The sequence below is a fragment of the Mercenaria mercenaria genome, chromosome 15 (assembly GCF_021730395.1).
Source record: "Mercenaria mercenaria strain notata chromosome 15, MADL_Memer_1, whole genome shotgun sequence".
Taxonomy (NCBI): domain Eukaryota; kingdom Metazoa; phylum Mollusca; class Bivalvia; order Venerida; family Veneridae; genus Mercenaria; species Mercenaria mercenaria.
This window is the reverse complement of record NC_069375.1, coordinates 25,067,088-25,081,808: the sequence shown is the minus strand read 5'-3', so window position 1 is coordinate 25,081,808 and position 14,721 is coordinate 25,067,088. Positions and strand designations below refer to the sequence as shown.

General features: G+C 34.3%; 1 protein-coding gene across 3 annotated transcripts in view; it reads left to right on the top strand.

The window, feature by feature from the left end:
- LOC123549171 (otolin-1-like) overlaps positions 1–13,026 on the top strand; it is an 80,658-nt gene extending 67,632 nt beyond the window's left edge. For all 3 annotated transcript variants that reach the window (XM_045337050.2, XM_053524810.1, XM_045337058.2), the window contains exons 4-7: positions 6,195–6,587; positions 7,154–7,209; positions 7,956–8,061; positions 9,138–13,026. In XM_045337050.2, coding sequence (XP_045192985.2) covers positions 6,195–6,587; positions 7,154–7,209; positions 7,956–8,061; positions 9,138–9,547 — 965 coding nt within the window. In that variant the 3' untranslated portion in view covers positions 9,548–13,026. The remainder of the gene's footprint in view (positions 1–6,194; positions 6,588–7,153; positions 7,210–7,955; positions 8,062–9,137) is intronic.
- The last annotated feature ends 1,695 nt before the right edge of the window (positions 13,027–14,721 follow it).

Genomic DNA, 14,721 nt, shown 5'->3' with positions numbered 1-14,721 from the left:
GTTTATCCATGCGGCAGATAGTAAGCATTGATTTGAAGGAATCTAGAGCATAATCCTGGCAAGTTTCAAGTCTGTCCATACATCTACACCGACGTTCTGGCCCTCCAAAGGGACTCGGGTATTGTCACGTATGATAAACTTTACCGCAGAGGGCATTTTTAAATGATGCCCATCCCGCCGAGGAGTCAAAATATAGTAGGGCTTGGACGATTTCTAAATTTTGAAATCGGTTAATCATTTATATGAAATCGAATCCGGAACCGGTTAATCGGCCGCCATATTTAAAAAATGCGGTTTTCTTTCCTGACGACCGTATCAAGGTACTTTCAGCAGCTGACTTCATCAGTATCGTTTGCAAGCAGTGTGATAATTAATAAGTCATATTTTAGTTCATTGTTTCAGATATATCGCGACAGGCAAATCTGAGACCATTTTTAATTATGTTCAAGTTGATGTGTTTAAGCGGAAATATACTGCGGGTCTATCATATAGTGTATATGTGTCATATATATATATGTCATGGTCAAAGTGTAAATATAAAGTACAATTCTTGATGTTTATTGTTTGAGAGCGATTAGCGGTTTTGTAAAATTGAACCCGGTTTTACGTAGTAATCGAATCGGATCCGATTAACCGAGTAATCGTCCCAGCCCTAAAATATAGGATACCGTTTACGGCAGAGGGAAACATTTATTGTAAAAACGGCTATACTGGCTTTTTGTTTTGCTTTGAAGATCTGGGAGGTCATGAAATTATTTGCAGTATGCATTTTTATACTTATGTTTAATAATGGGCTATTTTTAATGGCGAACACCGCTGTAACATATGTCGGAGATAAATAGAAATACAATCTAGACTGATTATCACTATGTTACAGCGGTGTTCTCCATTGAAAATAGCCCATTATTAAACATAAGTGTAAACAATGCATACTGCAAATAATTCCACGACCTCACAGGTCTTCAAAGCAAAACAAACTCGACACGTTATTTTTAATGCTCTTACATGGCAGGAGCCTCGCTACCGCCTAAACAGGTACCCTCGTGCCGGATATTCCCATCTCTTCCCGCAACCAGTGAAAGATTCTTATATTCTATATCCCAGGCGAGGTTTGGAACCCATATTTGAGTGGAGAAAGTGATTGGAAGTAAGTGACATTAACCACTCGGCCACGGAGTCCCCCCCCCCTCCCCCTCCCAGATAGTAACTCGAATATGTCAAAATTTTGAGTTACTAGAAAACATTCACCAAGCACTATTGCTTTACAAAACTAGAGTAGTGCATGCATGCAAGTGTTGTTTTATTTAATTTATACCGAAAACTTGCATATAAATGTAATCATTTCGTGATCTTTAGAAAAAAAAAGAAAGAAAAACAAAAAAGCAACTACAAAAATGGCACGATCACGTTTTGAATTAAAAACTACATAAACGATTTTTTACTGGTTTTGCGAATTTCAAGCAGAAGAAAATCACATGTCACCTTTATGATTTCATTTTTTTTTATCTCTTATACCCATTTAGATAAACGTTTACATTAAACGTGTATGATTTATGGAAGCGGCGGCTGTGCTTTTTACAAACTTATGTCAAAATTTATCATAAATATTATTCAACATCTGCAGCTACAACATTGCGCGTAACATTTATCTTTGCATCTAAGAATATTGACCTACTGTGTTTTTTTTTTTCAAAGCATAGTTTTTTTTTTTATGAACGTTTTCTGGCTTGAGGGTATAAAGAACTACATATGCTTGAGAGCGAAAAGAGAAATGAATAAATGATTTGGTTGCTGAAGATTTTTTAAGGAAATATTTAATAAGGTTTTTTAAAAAAGAAATGGTTTAAATTTACATTATAAGTAGATTTATATTGCGATCGCAGGAGGTTCATACGTTCTTTAAGAAGGACAATATTGTTTGTGAAATTCCTAGAACTAATAGAGGATTACATAGTTTTTACAGTGCCAGAATTTTCAAATGTATAAAAGCGGTGAATAAAACTAGGAGTTGAATCATTTGTAAGTTTGTTTTTAAAACACATGCCTAATCCAAGGACGTAATGGGAACCAAAGTCTTTTTTTTTTTTTGGCAATACAATATTGCACCGTAACAGCCGTATTTCTAAAAGGTGTACTGCGAAATCTTTATGTTTCACGTATTTCGTTTCATGCAGATTTCAACTGAATGCAAAACGGTATATTTTCAGGTCCCATCCATTATCAATAATATTTGGGTTCATTTCAATCATGATTTTACGGCAATTTGTAATTAGTCTTCGTAGATAAACATTTTTCTTCTAGATCTACATAGATTTGCTTTTTAGTAAAATAAAACACACATGCGATTTATTCCAGTCTAAATTTTCCACATTTTTCAAACATAAGAATAATTCAAGGTCACTCAAAAGGGACCAAAACTTCTTCGGAAAGTTCGATCGAAATGTTCTGTTTTTTTTTTTTTTATTATTCAAGTTATTTTTTTTTTATCAATTTTGACTTCTCGAGAGGCGAGCGAGCGGGACATTTTTTTCTTCATACTTATATGCTTAATGGCACGTTTCCTATATAATGTGTCTATGACAGTGGTATCTTTACATATAGTCCGTAAAAATATTATTGAAATGTATGAATTTATAGATTTGAGTGTATGGAATCTGTCAATATGACATTTGTCCTTAGAATCACAGGTTGAAATTAATTGTCTCGCTTACGGTATGCACAAATAAAGATAAAGATAAATTCATAGTCAACAGAAATGACTGAAATGCACAAATGCAATCCGTGAAGTAATTTGTTACTTTTAAAATATGGCAACTATTTTATTACTAAAAAATCCATTTTGTCAAATGCGAGAGCAATTTACTCTTTATCTTGCTAAATTTCACGTCTTTAAAATGTACATCTCTTGAAACAGTATAAAATTAATATGAATAAAGACACTAAATAGGAAAATGGCGCGGAAAAAAATGGTATCGCATAATGGCGGATTCTTATAGTCATCAGTTATTTTTTGTTTGTTTGTTTTTTTTTTTTTTTTTTTATTTTTTTTTGCTCTGTAGAGCTATTTTCTTTATTTTCTTTTCATTTCTTTTGCTGAAATCACATGACATATCTATGCTCGACATGTAGGTATCATTTTTATAATGAAATAACAACATGACAAAATTTTTCATGGAAACCACCACTACATCTTGGGGTCTCATTTTAGTTGATTTTGTAGTTCGTGTGTTTGACTGAAAATATTTTTCTTGCATCAAACATGACCCCAACTTTTCTTTTGATTTTATTAAGCACTGACAATATTCTTCAAGAAAATGTAAATTAAAGACCTTTAAATGGGTCCTGATGTGGGCTGCAGCCATTCGAAATATGTCAATTTTATATAGAATAAAGAAGAACGGCTATTTAGTGTGTTGTAACTGGTAAAAAATATGAATTGAAACGGGCTACTTTGATTAGAATATGATAGAAAATGACAAATTAATTGCAATTTTGTTGTCGTACGCCCCAAAATATCACATTTTCAATGTTGTCGGTGTATCTTTTTTTTTTCAAAAACTGCATATTCTGCATATTTATAGCCTAAAGATTACCAATTTCTGGCAAGTGTAGGTAAAAATGAACATATTTAACAGTTTAAATATGTAATTTGTATGCAGATCAGAGGATAAAATGGCAAATCGGGGCAAAACAAGGCTACCGTTAGGGTAACTGCTTAAAAATTATGTCGCGACAGCTATTTTTGGCAAAATATGAAGCATATGTGTGTTATGTTACTGAACATGCCATAAATCCTTAGAAACTGTTGATATCAAGCTAAACCTTGTATTTTTTTTCATGCAATTAGGTTGCTGAAACTGGCACAATATCTGAGAAAAAAGTTTTTCTAGTGGAAAATTAAAAACAAAAACTTCCTGTCAGAAACGGTTAGTTCGATTTTAAAATAATTTCACAAAAATGTCCTTTTATGTATCTAGTGGAAACTTTTAAAAAATGTATGAAACTGCTGACCCGATTTTAAGATATTTTCATACATATGGTCCTTGTGTGTGATCCTCTACCAAGAATCTTAAATTATTCAGATTCGTCAAAAATCATGGCCACCAGGAGGTGTGGTCATTTTTTCCTAAATGTATTTTGTGGAAAATTTGAAAAATCTTCTTGTATGAAACTGCCAGTCCGATCTTTAAATAATTACACACAAATGTGTCCTAGGTGACACTTTACGAAGAACATAAAAATTATTTAATTTCTTCAAAAACATGCCCCCGGTATGTGTGGTCATTTCCCCCTATATGTATACGCAGTGGAAACATTAAAAATATTCTTGTTTGATATGTTGTCTCTTAGTATCCTATGTCCTCATTCTATCAGCCTCTTACCCCACTCACCCCTCCCTACACGCACGCATGCACGAACACACACACTTTACCTGTCCATTTTTATTTAGCATCTACTTAAAAAGAATTCTTGTCAGAAAACACTGGCACTATTTCAGAATACTTTCATGGAATAATTTCATTGCATAATCATCTATCAAATGTTTCAAGCAAACAGCGTATCTCATGTGAGCGATATAACATCTAACTAGTGTTTCTCTGATCAATTTGTTCTGAAAGACTGTAAAAGGAGAATAAGATAGGGCAATGCTACCTTGAGTTTTCAAGTCTAGGTGAACTGCTTCAAAATTTGATACAGTTAAATTTAAGACAAAGAAATAGCTATAATCCAAGTTGAGAGCCATATTTTAACATGTTAGCTCATTTTAAAGAGTTGTGTTTAGAATCCAATTACTGTTATTGATCAGCATAACAAAAGAGAATATTTTTCTTTTTCTGAACATGCGAGAGTGCGATTTTTTTCTCAAAGATTAAATTTTGATGAGGTCGTTCCGAAGAACTATTAATCAATTTGACATGGCCTAAGATAAATCTCATTTCACTGCTTGGTACAGTTTTTTTTTTATAAAAGGCTTATAAGCAAAAACAATATATTCACAACAACAAACAATTGTCATGCGAAAAGCAAGTTCACAATACATTGTGTATGTGCATATAAATTTAGGATAATTCTTGACACTTTTGTACAAGTCAGAAAAAATAATCAATAAAAAGGTAGGACAGCATTTCCCTAATTTAGTGACTGAACGTTCTATTTAGACATAATATATCATGTCTTCGACTTTTATATCAATTGATCTGTGGTGTCGTCGGCTAATGATTGTGCAAATATCTATGTGACAAAAGAAACAGCTGACTAACATATAATGTCAATGATTATACGCAGACACTTTGGGTCAGGAACTGCCCCAATCCATTTCCGTCGACCCTGCCAACAGTTAGCCAATATCTGATAAGCCTAGGTGGAGGTCAAAGACCATGTTATGTTACGATTTCAATATGTTTTAAAATGCACTTTATCGTCCAGTTCTCTTTATATTACAACATGGAAAACTGTGATATTGAGTACCACCTTGCGCTGGATACCAGTTTTGGACAGCGCATACTCCAGGTACCCAAATTCATTGTAAAAAAGCCCTCGTGTAGATCTATGTTATTGAAAGCGTATCCATTCTGGAACGCGGCTTCGGCATATGGCGTATAAAAAGCCGGCATCCATTCGTACAAACATGTTCTATCAATGCAAAATTGATTTATTTATGAATGTTATCATTTTCTTACCGAAAGCCGAATCCCGTTGTCAGGACCAGTGTCATTGGCGGAGTCCATTGATACCAGGAATTGATAGGTAGGTGTTAATAATTTCAGAGTGTCCCATTTATAGTTAAAAGTGCATTTTTAAAACCTGCTGAAATTGTAACAAAACAGTGTCTGCGCTCTCCACCTTTGCTAGTTCGTTTGAAAATGTTAAAATATATTAGGTATTTGTTGGCGGGGGAGAGGGGGTGTCTGTGCTAATAAATTGAATGGTATGGAAATTAAATGTACATATACATAAAAGACGTTCATGCTGAAATAGTTGGTCAATCATGATTTTACAACCCATTAGGTGTACATGTGTGTTGCTATATGGCGTTATTTTATAAATTGCATCGGAAACCATCTTAAAGAACGTTGGAACCTGGTTAGAATCATAATTCATTTATGTAATGCTGTATAAGGATGCAATTGTAGTGGAAAACTAACAATTCTATGAACACTTGAGTACAATTCTTCGCAAATTACAATTCATAGTTATGGTTGAAGCAGTCAAGGCTATTGTTCTCGCCGGAGTAGCAGCTACAACGGTATCCATCGGCTTAGCATTGGGAAACTTTTTCATATTAAAGTCAAGTCTTGAGAAGGAAGTCACTGAAAAATTTAAGCAGCTTGAACAGCCTGCCGCTGGCAGTCAAACGGCACCACTGCAAGCCCCTAACGATGGTCATGTTGGAACCAATTACATGGGGGATTTTGATCAACAGCAAAGTGGAGAATTTAAGCAACCTTCTATGAAGGATATTGTCAATCTTTTGTCTACAGTGAATAAAACACTATATAAAGATATCCAGCACTTACATAACATGTCTCAACTTCAAAGTATAAAAATTGATTCTGAGCAGCAAAAAATGAAACTTTTTGAAGAAAGTAAGTATACAAAATCAGGTTTGTATAAAGTAGATGATTAATTAAAAGTAAAAATTTAACTTCAGGTAAATGGTTCAAATGTTTACGAAATTTGTATTAAAACTGTAAGAAAGCAATAAAATTGAAATCCATATTTTTTTTCTGTCTAATACGTATATTATATATTTGGATACATTTCATCTTATCGATAACAACATAAAAAAAATGAACCGCACGTTTTCAATTACAGTGTAGGATTAAAACATCTAATTTTCTCTGTCTGTTGACTTCAATTCCTCTCAAATACATCCGTATAATGTCTGTATGTTATTTGACTTACTGCTGTCAAATCATGATTGAATGTATGGTCTCGGCTGGATCATTCTCTCTGTGGAGACATTTGGTCAAGAAGTTACCGTGGATTCAGAATCTTTTGGTTAATTTTTAAGCATTGCAAAAAAGGCGAGCTGGTCAGAAATCCATGAACAGATGTATACTAACTGCCATCAATATGTGAAGTGAGGATACTATTAGATAGATGTATAGATATATATGCTGGTTACAGTATATTTTTTTTTTGTTTTTAGTGATCGGTCGAAGTGGTACAAGGGCTCAAAAAGGAAGTGAAGGTATGGTTGCGAAGGTAAGTGAAGAATATGCCAATATACATGATTTACATATTATGTATATGCGGTTCTATATTGTGTATAACAATAAACACAAAACTGATTACTACTCTTAATCGGTAGATTTAGGAATAAGTCAAATTCAAGTTGATAAAGGCATAGAATAGACGTCTACAATTTTACCATCTTTTATTTGTTCACCGATACATATGTTTCAGCAACTTTTGACAGCAACTTTTTTCAGTTATTCACATTTAAATTATATATTATTTGACGTACCATATTTCTTGATCCTGGTTATGCTTTGTGCTAAGACCGGTTTGGTGAGCGCACCGATGTGGGTTCGAGCCTCACTCTTGGCGTTGAATTCTTCATGTGAGGAAGCCATCCAGCTGCAGGCTTACGGAGGAAAGGTAGATGGTTCTACTCAGGTGCCCACTCGTGGTGAAATAATGCACGAAGAGGCATCTTGGGGTCCTCCTCCACTATCAAAACTTGAAAGTCGCCATATGACCTATAACTGTGTCGGTGCAACGTTAAACTTAACAAAAATAAAAAAAAAAACGTTTGGGGACCATATATTGAAGATTTAAAACATTGATGTATATGGCAGCTTCAACCTTCAAAATAAATACTCTCCCTTACACATCCAAAACAAAAATCGAATAGTTGCTCTCCTGTAGCATTTGCACGTCTGCTTGAGTGAACCGCATATGTTTTCTATGCATTTTTCTAACAATATATTTAACAAATCTAACTATAGACACAGCTAGGATCTGAGGCGAAAACGGAGAAAAAGGAAAATAGCTTGAAAGTTCCAACAAAGGATAAAAAGCAAAACAAGAACCCGCAAGGACCTTCTCAACATGGTAACGTCTACACTATTCATTTTGATAAAACTAGTCCTATTTTACTGGTCTAGAAGAGGGACATAGTGCTTCACGTTTTATTCGTGGACAAAAGGTAAAACAATTAGGAAAGTATACATCCATTTCTATTGCAAGTTATTACTGATCTTTGCAATTTACCACAATTTGCCTTTCTATATTTACTAAAAGCCAAACCCTTGATGCGGTATGTAAAACAATAAATGTGATCTTATTTCAGGACAGTATATTTAGTGTGATCGATTAGAAAAGGGAACTAGCGATTGTTCGAAAACAGTTACTGTAGGTCTTGTTTTCTCTTGTATTTTCTTTCAGCAAGTCAAAGATTTATTGTTGCATCGATTAGAATTTTAGTCAAACAGCAGAACAGTCAATCTGAGAATTTGTTAATTCAACTATCATGCCTAATGTGTGTGTTTTTTCCGAGTTATTATATTTGGAAAAAGGGAATATTGACAATGCAGTAAAACTGATAAAAAGATGTCTCCTAATGCCAGGAGCGAATTGTATTAAAAAAAGCTGTATCCGATTAATGTTAATTCAATGTAAAACGACGATAACATTGTTTTAGTTATGGAATCGCTTTCGGCTAAATTTTTTATGTGAACTACTTCTTTGAAGTTTATCTTTTATAACATACATGTCAGTAAATACTTAAGGAAGTCAAAGGCACAGATGGCGTACCGATTATGGAACGTTGCCGTTAGTCTTCAGCTTTCTGTAATAAAAACGTTACTAGCCACGTTCAAAAGTATCATAAATATAAATCAGACTTTTGCTGATACATTGAACAAACTCAAATATATTAAGGTTAAATAAAACTCAAATATATTACGGTTAAATAGAGTTAATAGACCCAAATGAAGCCAGAAGTTTTGAAGTCAGTAAATTTTTAACGTTGTTTCCCTGTAAATCGTTGCTAAGTTCTACTAGACGGCATAAACACAAATTTGCAATGACCACGTGTCAGATCGTATTTCTGTATAGTAACATTAATTTGGTAGCAAAGTTACCTTTCGCCCTAAATTTAAATGAAATATCTTTTAATTTTTTTTCAGAAAGACATGTCTATTTCACAGTGGCATTGACGAAAACATTAGAAAATCTTGGTGCAAATCACGTGATCATTTTTGACATGGTTTACAGCAACGAGGGCTTTGGATATGATATTCCAACAGGAATATTCAAAGTTCCAGCCACCGGAACCTACCTTTTCATGTTTTTTGTCGAAGCAGTTAATGAAAAAGGCAAGACAGCTCATGTCAGTCTTGTTGTTGATGGTCAAAATAAAGCGACAGCGCTCGCAGAGGCATGGCATAATGGACAGGATGTGACGTCAGCTAATGCAGCTCTCACTCATTTAAAAAGAGGTCAGAAAGCTTGGATTCAAACAACTGACTCGACTAATAAACAAAATGACATTGATAAAAGGAAAACAACGTTTACTGGTGTTTTATTGTTTTCGTAAATTTTAAATCGGGTAATGTTATGGTTCTCTTTTGAATGGACCAAGCGAAAAAACAGAAAAGAAAATAGTTATTCATTTGGTATAAAAAACTTTAGACTTTATTTCTTCTAGATATCCTGAAGAACTAATAGAAAATAATTTAAGTTTTATATTCCATGAGCCATCACTTGAAACTAAGCTGCCAAAATATAACCTACCCCTAAGGTTTAGTGAGTCAGGAGTAAGAAAGTAACTGAAAACATAAGCGAAGTTTCCGGCCACGAGAGCTTAACAATCTTAAGTTTCAGATTTAATGAACTATCAGAAAGAAATTATCTAAAACATTAAGAGATAAATGTTTCTTGAGCCGACAATAGAAACCAGACAAAACATGAAACTAACTTAAGTTTCCGGTTCTATAAGCAAACAAAATGAAACCTCCAAACTGGTGCCTCATTCTCCGGAAGCTTACGGCAGGAAACTTACAATTGGCAAACAAAAACACCATCACTTTGTGATCTATGTGCGATCAAATGGTACCTGGCCTAAGTTCCAGGTTATACTGGGCAACAGCATTAGTTAACAATCAGGAAAACGTGTCTACAGTGACTTATGAATCCATACGCCAACAAGATCAAACTCACTGAAGCCTCATCTTGCATTTGGCAAAAATATGAAATTAATGAAAATTGTGTGTTTGCTGAAAACAATGACAGGGACCAAATAGGGATAGCTGCGTTCTAATAACGAAGTCTCTCTAAAAAAAGACCTACAGCAGTGTATGTATGGGTGTAAAATGATTCACATCCACATAAAAGTATACAGACAACGTAAAGCAGGTACAACAAATGAAGGAAAACGGTGGTTCACCGTCTTGGAACGGCCAGAAGCAAAATCCGGTTGATGGTACATAAAACCTTACGAAACGAAAATAAAATTACCGGTAATGCATGTCAGGCGAATCCTGTATAAACGTAAAAATAACAAAAAAGCACCCTGCGTATATCATAGAAAATACCACTTGCAAATCTGAGTAAAAATAAAACCCAAAAAAGCATATACGCATGACCAGAGCAGCAAGATAAACGCAATCAATTAAAGGTCCGCCGAAATAGAGCACAAAATAAATATACAGGTAGCTCAGCCATAAAATAGTCTTAATAATATTCTGAATATAATAAGAAACATGACAGCAATAAAACTCAAACTAAAGATTTGTCTGCTGTGAGCCAAGAATTTGAAATTAACTAAGAGCTGCAGCCTGTCTGACGTGGCTGGTTGATGTTTATATAGCGCTTGAGAAAAGCCTACTTTAGTAAAGAATAAAAATCAATACTGTTTTTAATTGATAGATCTTTTAATTTGATGAAAATCAGCAAAATTTGATAAAAACGTTGTTCCTCGGTTTGTAATCGACTTTTACAAGGTGATATCAGTATTATATATGCATAAATGTCACTAACAAATCTCTTTCATTTTTACATGCTGTCATAATTACCCCACCAACTTTATTTTAAATGGAAAAAGGAGCTGCGTTCAATAACCGATTGATGCCCCCGGTGGCATCCTTTTCGATACAAAGCAACCTAAGTCCAAAACGAGGTCAAGTTCAATGTCAAGGTCAAACTGAGGTCAGGTGATGTCTGAAGATGAGGAATGGTCACAGGTTACATCTGCATTAGTATCAAGTCACTCTAGTAAGGGGTATTGATGCTAGACGAAACGGTCCCATTTGGTTAACCAAGAGATGGCCCATACAAAGCAACCTAAGTCCAAAACGAGGTCAAGGTCAAGGTCAAACTGAGGTCAGGTGTTGTCTGAAGATTAGACATGGTCACAGGTTACATCTGCATTAGTATCAAGTCATTCTAGTAAGGGGTATTGATGCTAGACGAAACGGTCCCATTTGGTTAACCTCGTACGGACGGACGAACGACCGGACGGACGGACAGGACAATCACTATATGCCTCCCGCATCAGTAGATGCCGGGGCATAAAAACGTATTTGAATCTAAAAAAATCTGATGTTCATATTTTAAAAATATTTTGCAGCTTTAATGATGCTTCAAAACGGAAAGAAAAAAAGATTTTGGTCACCGTGCATCTAAGAGATTTAAGTGTTATATGACAAATCAATTTGGCTGGATATGTAGTGGGTGTTGTATAAACAATGTTTCTTTAAAGGTCATTATGAATTTGCTACACATTTATTTTGTTACAAAGAGAAGAACTGGTTTCTTGTATATATAGCAGATTAAGTAGGGAATTTTAATCGACTAATGCACATGTGTGTTATAATTTTAGCATCTGATGGTAAACAAATACATTTCTTTTGTTACTCAGTGGGCAAATATAGTAGAACAGTTGTGGTGTTACTTATTGCAATTCACATGTGATGTTATAGATGATATGTATTTTAGTTATATTTTAATGAAGTACTTTGAAAAGTTTATATCAGTGCAGATTCTTAATTTTGGTAGGATCAATACTACTTTTTGTCTGTTATATCTTCTGATATATACGAGTGCAATTATCAGTCTACCACATATTTGTTATTGTGATAAGTGTCTTAACCATAGGCTGATCACTACCAAATTGAATGTAAGACTCCGCAGGTCTATCACAAGTAGTCCAAATATAAATAGTACTAATCTTTTTTCCTTTCCTAGTGCATTTTCTCGGCAGCAACGTGCTTACTTTTACCCTACCGCGTTTCAGTATGTATCACTTTGCATTGTAATGAAATCGGCATGTTCCTATCGCATGCTAGATAAAAATGGCGGCGTAAGAATTTAATGTCAGGAAAAGAGAAATTGAAAGAAGCGAAAAGTAGTAAATTCAGCGGGTTGTATTTAACGAACTGTAGTTTTCATATATAAAAGTTAACACCCCCTTTTCTTTTTGTTTTTCTAAAGCAGCGATCTAGTTCTTTATGGGAATATAAGTCTCTGAAAATCTGATATGCTAGAAAAAGTTGAAACACCGTTATGAAGTGAGTGGATTTTATATGAAATAAAGAACAGCTGGATTTAGTGGTGTTCAGCCTTTTACCATGCTATATTTCTAAAATGGACTGGTCCATCATTCAATTCCAGCAGTTTCATTTATTATTCAAAGGGATGTGCACTGAACAGTGTCAAAATCATATTAAGACTATGTATTTTAAGAGTATTTTATCAAAACGATAGAACAGTTTAACTGAATCCATTGCTTGTATTGAACTCCCTTTATGGCTCAAACAGTGAAAGAATACGTGCTACATTGAAAGCAGTGATTTTCTGGACATGTAATTATGCGTATTTTGTCTGTTCTATCTGTCCAAAATAGAGTAGAAAGTACTGGACAAAAGGAGCTGACAAGATAAAACTTCATTTAAATAATTTTGTTAAAAACATTAGGTTATATTTACTCTCCATATTAATTTACTTCCATTAAATAATGTTAAGAAAAAGAAACAGATCATCAATATAGATATTATAAAATGAAACATATTTAATTGATTTACCATCGATTAACATCATTTTGCTATTTTTTGTTGGACATGTTGTTTGCTGCTCTTTCATTGATTTAGATGGAAATTTAAATGTTTTATGTGCTAAATCGGTTCTATCAAAGGTGTCAGCTGTCAGTGTTAAGAAATACCCCTAATGTGTGTGATTACAAGCCGGCATTCCATTACGCTATGTTTTCACTATGTTCCATGATCTTCCAACAAAGGTGTCTTTTACAGCAGATATGCCATCCCTATATAAGAGACATGTGATTCTGTACATTAATAAAATCTGTAAAACGAACCTTGGAATGACGGAATAGAACGCATCTAAGCAAAATGATAGCGTACTCAGTTGACCGAGCCTGTTCATGCGAGGTAATAAACAGTGCAACATCCCTCACGTCCACTAGCACTGGCTTAAGTAAGAGCTGAAAGGGGTAAGTCCCTGGCATCTTAACAGTCAGAATCGTTTTGTAATTAAGTCTTAAAATGTAATTTTGTAAGTGGAGAAAATTGAAAAAGTATGATTTTCTTTATTCATACTTGAAACGATCGAAAGATAGGAGGTAGTGAGAGAGGAAATATGGTAAGTTCCCAGTCTTTCAACAATCAGAACTGTTTTGTAAGAATGTAATTTTGTAAGCAGAGAAATTTGAAAAATATGAAATCTGATCATGGATCACGAAACAAACCAGGAAAGATAGCGGGTAAAAAGAGCTGAAAGGGGGTTAGTCCCCGGCCTTTTCATAGTAAGAATTATTTTGTAAGAATGAAATTTTGTAAGTGGCCTAATTTGAAACATATAACTTCTTATCATGGATCATAAAACGAGTGGAATAAACAGGGAAGATAGTGAGATCGTAAGAACTGAAAAGGGGTTAATTTGTAAGAATTTAATTTTCTAAGCGGAGAAATTTGAAAAATATGAAATTTTATAGTGGATCATAAAACAAGGCGAATACATGGCGAAGATAGTGAGGTAGAATGAGCTGAACTGGGGTAAGTCCCTGAACTTTTAACAATAAGAATTTCTTTGTAAGATAATTCAGTAAGCGGCGAAATTTGAAAAATATAAATCTTTATCACGGATCATAAAACAAGTGGAATATACGGGGGAGATATTGAGGTAGTAAGAACTCAGATTCCATCCCTTACAAAATTACACTTGTAAGCGAAAAGACTAAGGACTAACGTCCATTTAGCTCTTGGCTTACTCCCACCTATCTTCCCCTTGTTTCATTCATAATTAAAAACATCATACTTTTCAAATTTCGCCTCTCACAAAAATACATTCTTACAAAATAATTCTTACTATGAAGCGGCCGGGGACTATCCACTTTTCAGTTCTATCTCCCCCTATAATGGTCTGTATTCACCTTGTGTTACTGACAATGATAAAATTTCAATTTTTTGCAATGCTGTAAAATTATTTCAAACACATGTCGATTTAGATGCTGTTTGAAAGATTTTCTGTTCTTAACCCTTGCTGCCCCATTATGCAGTCGAGAAGAACACAGTTACACTGAATTTTGGAAGAGGAACATCAGTGCTAAATTTCAACATCATCGGCCAATGTGCAATGGTTTAAGAAATGGTTTGGCACAAATGGGCCTCAGTCTCTCATTTGACATTGCTTATGACCAAGATTTGTGATCTTATTAAGGAGTTCGTTAAAAGTTATTTAAGGATTTTCCTACTTTTT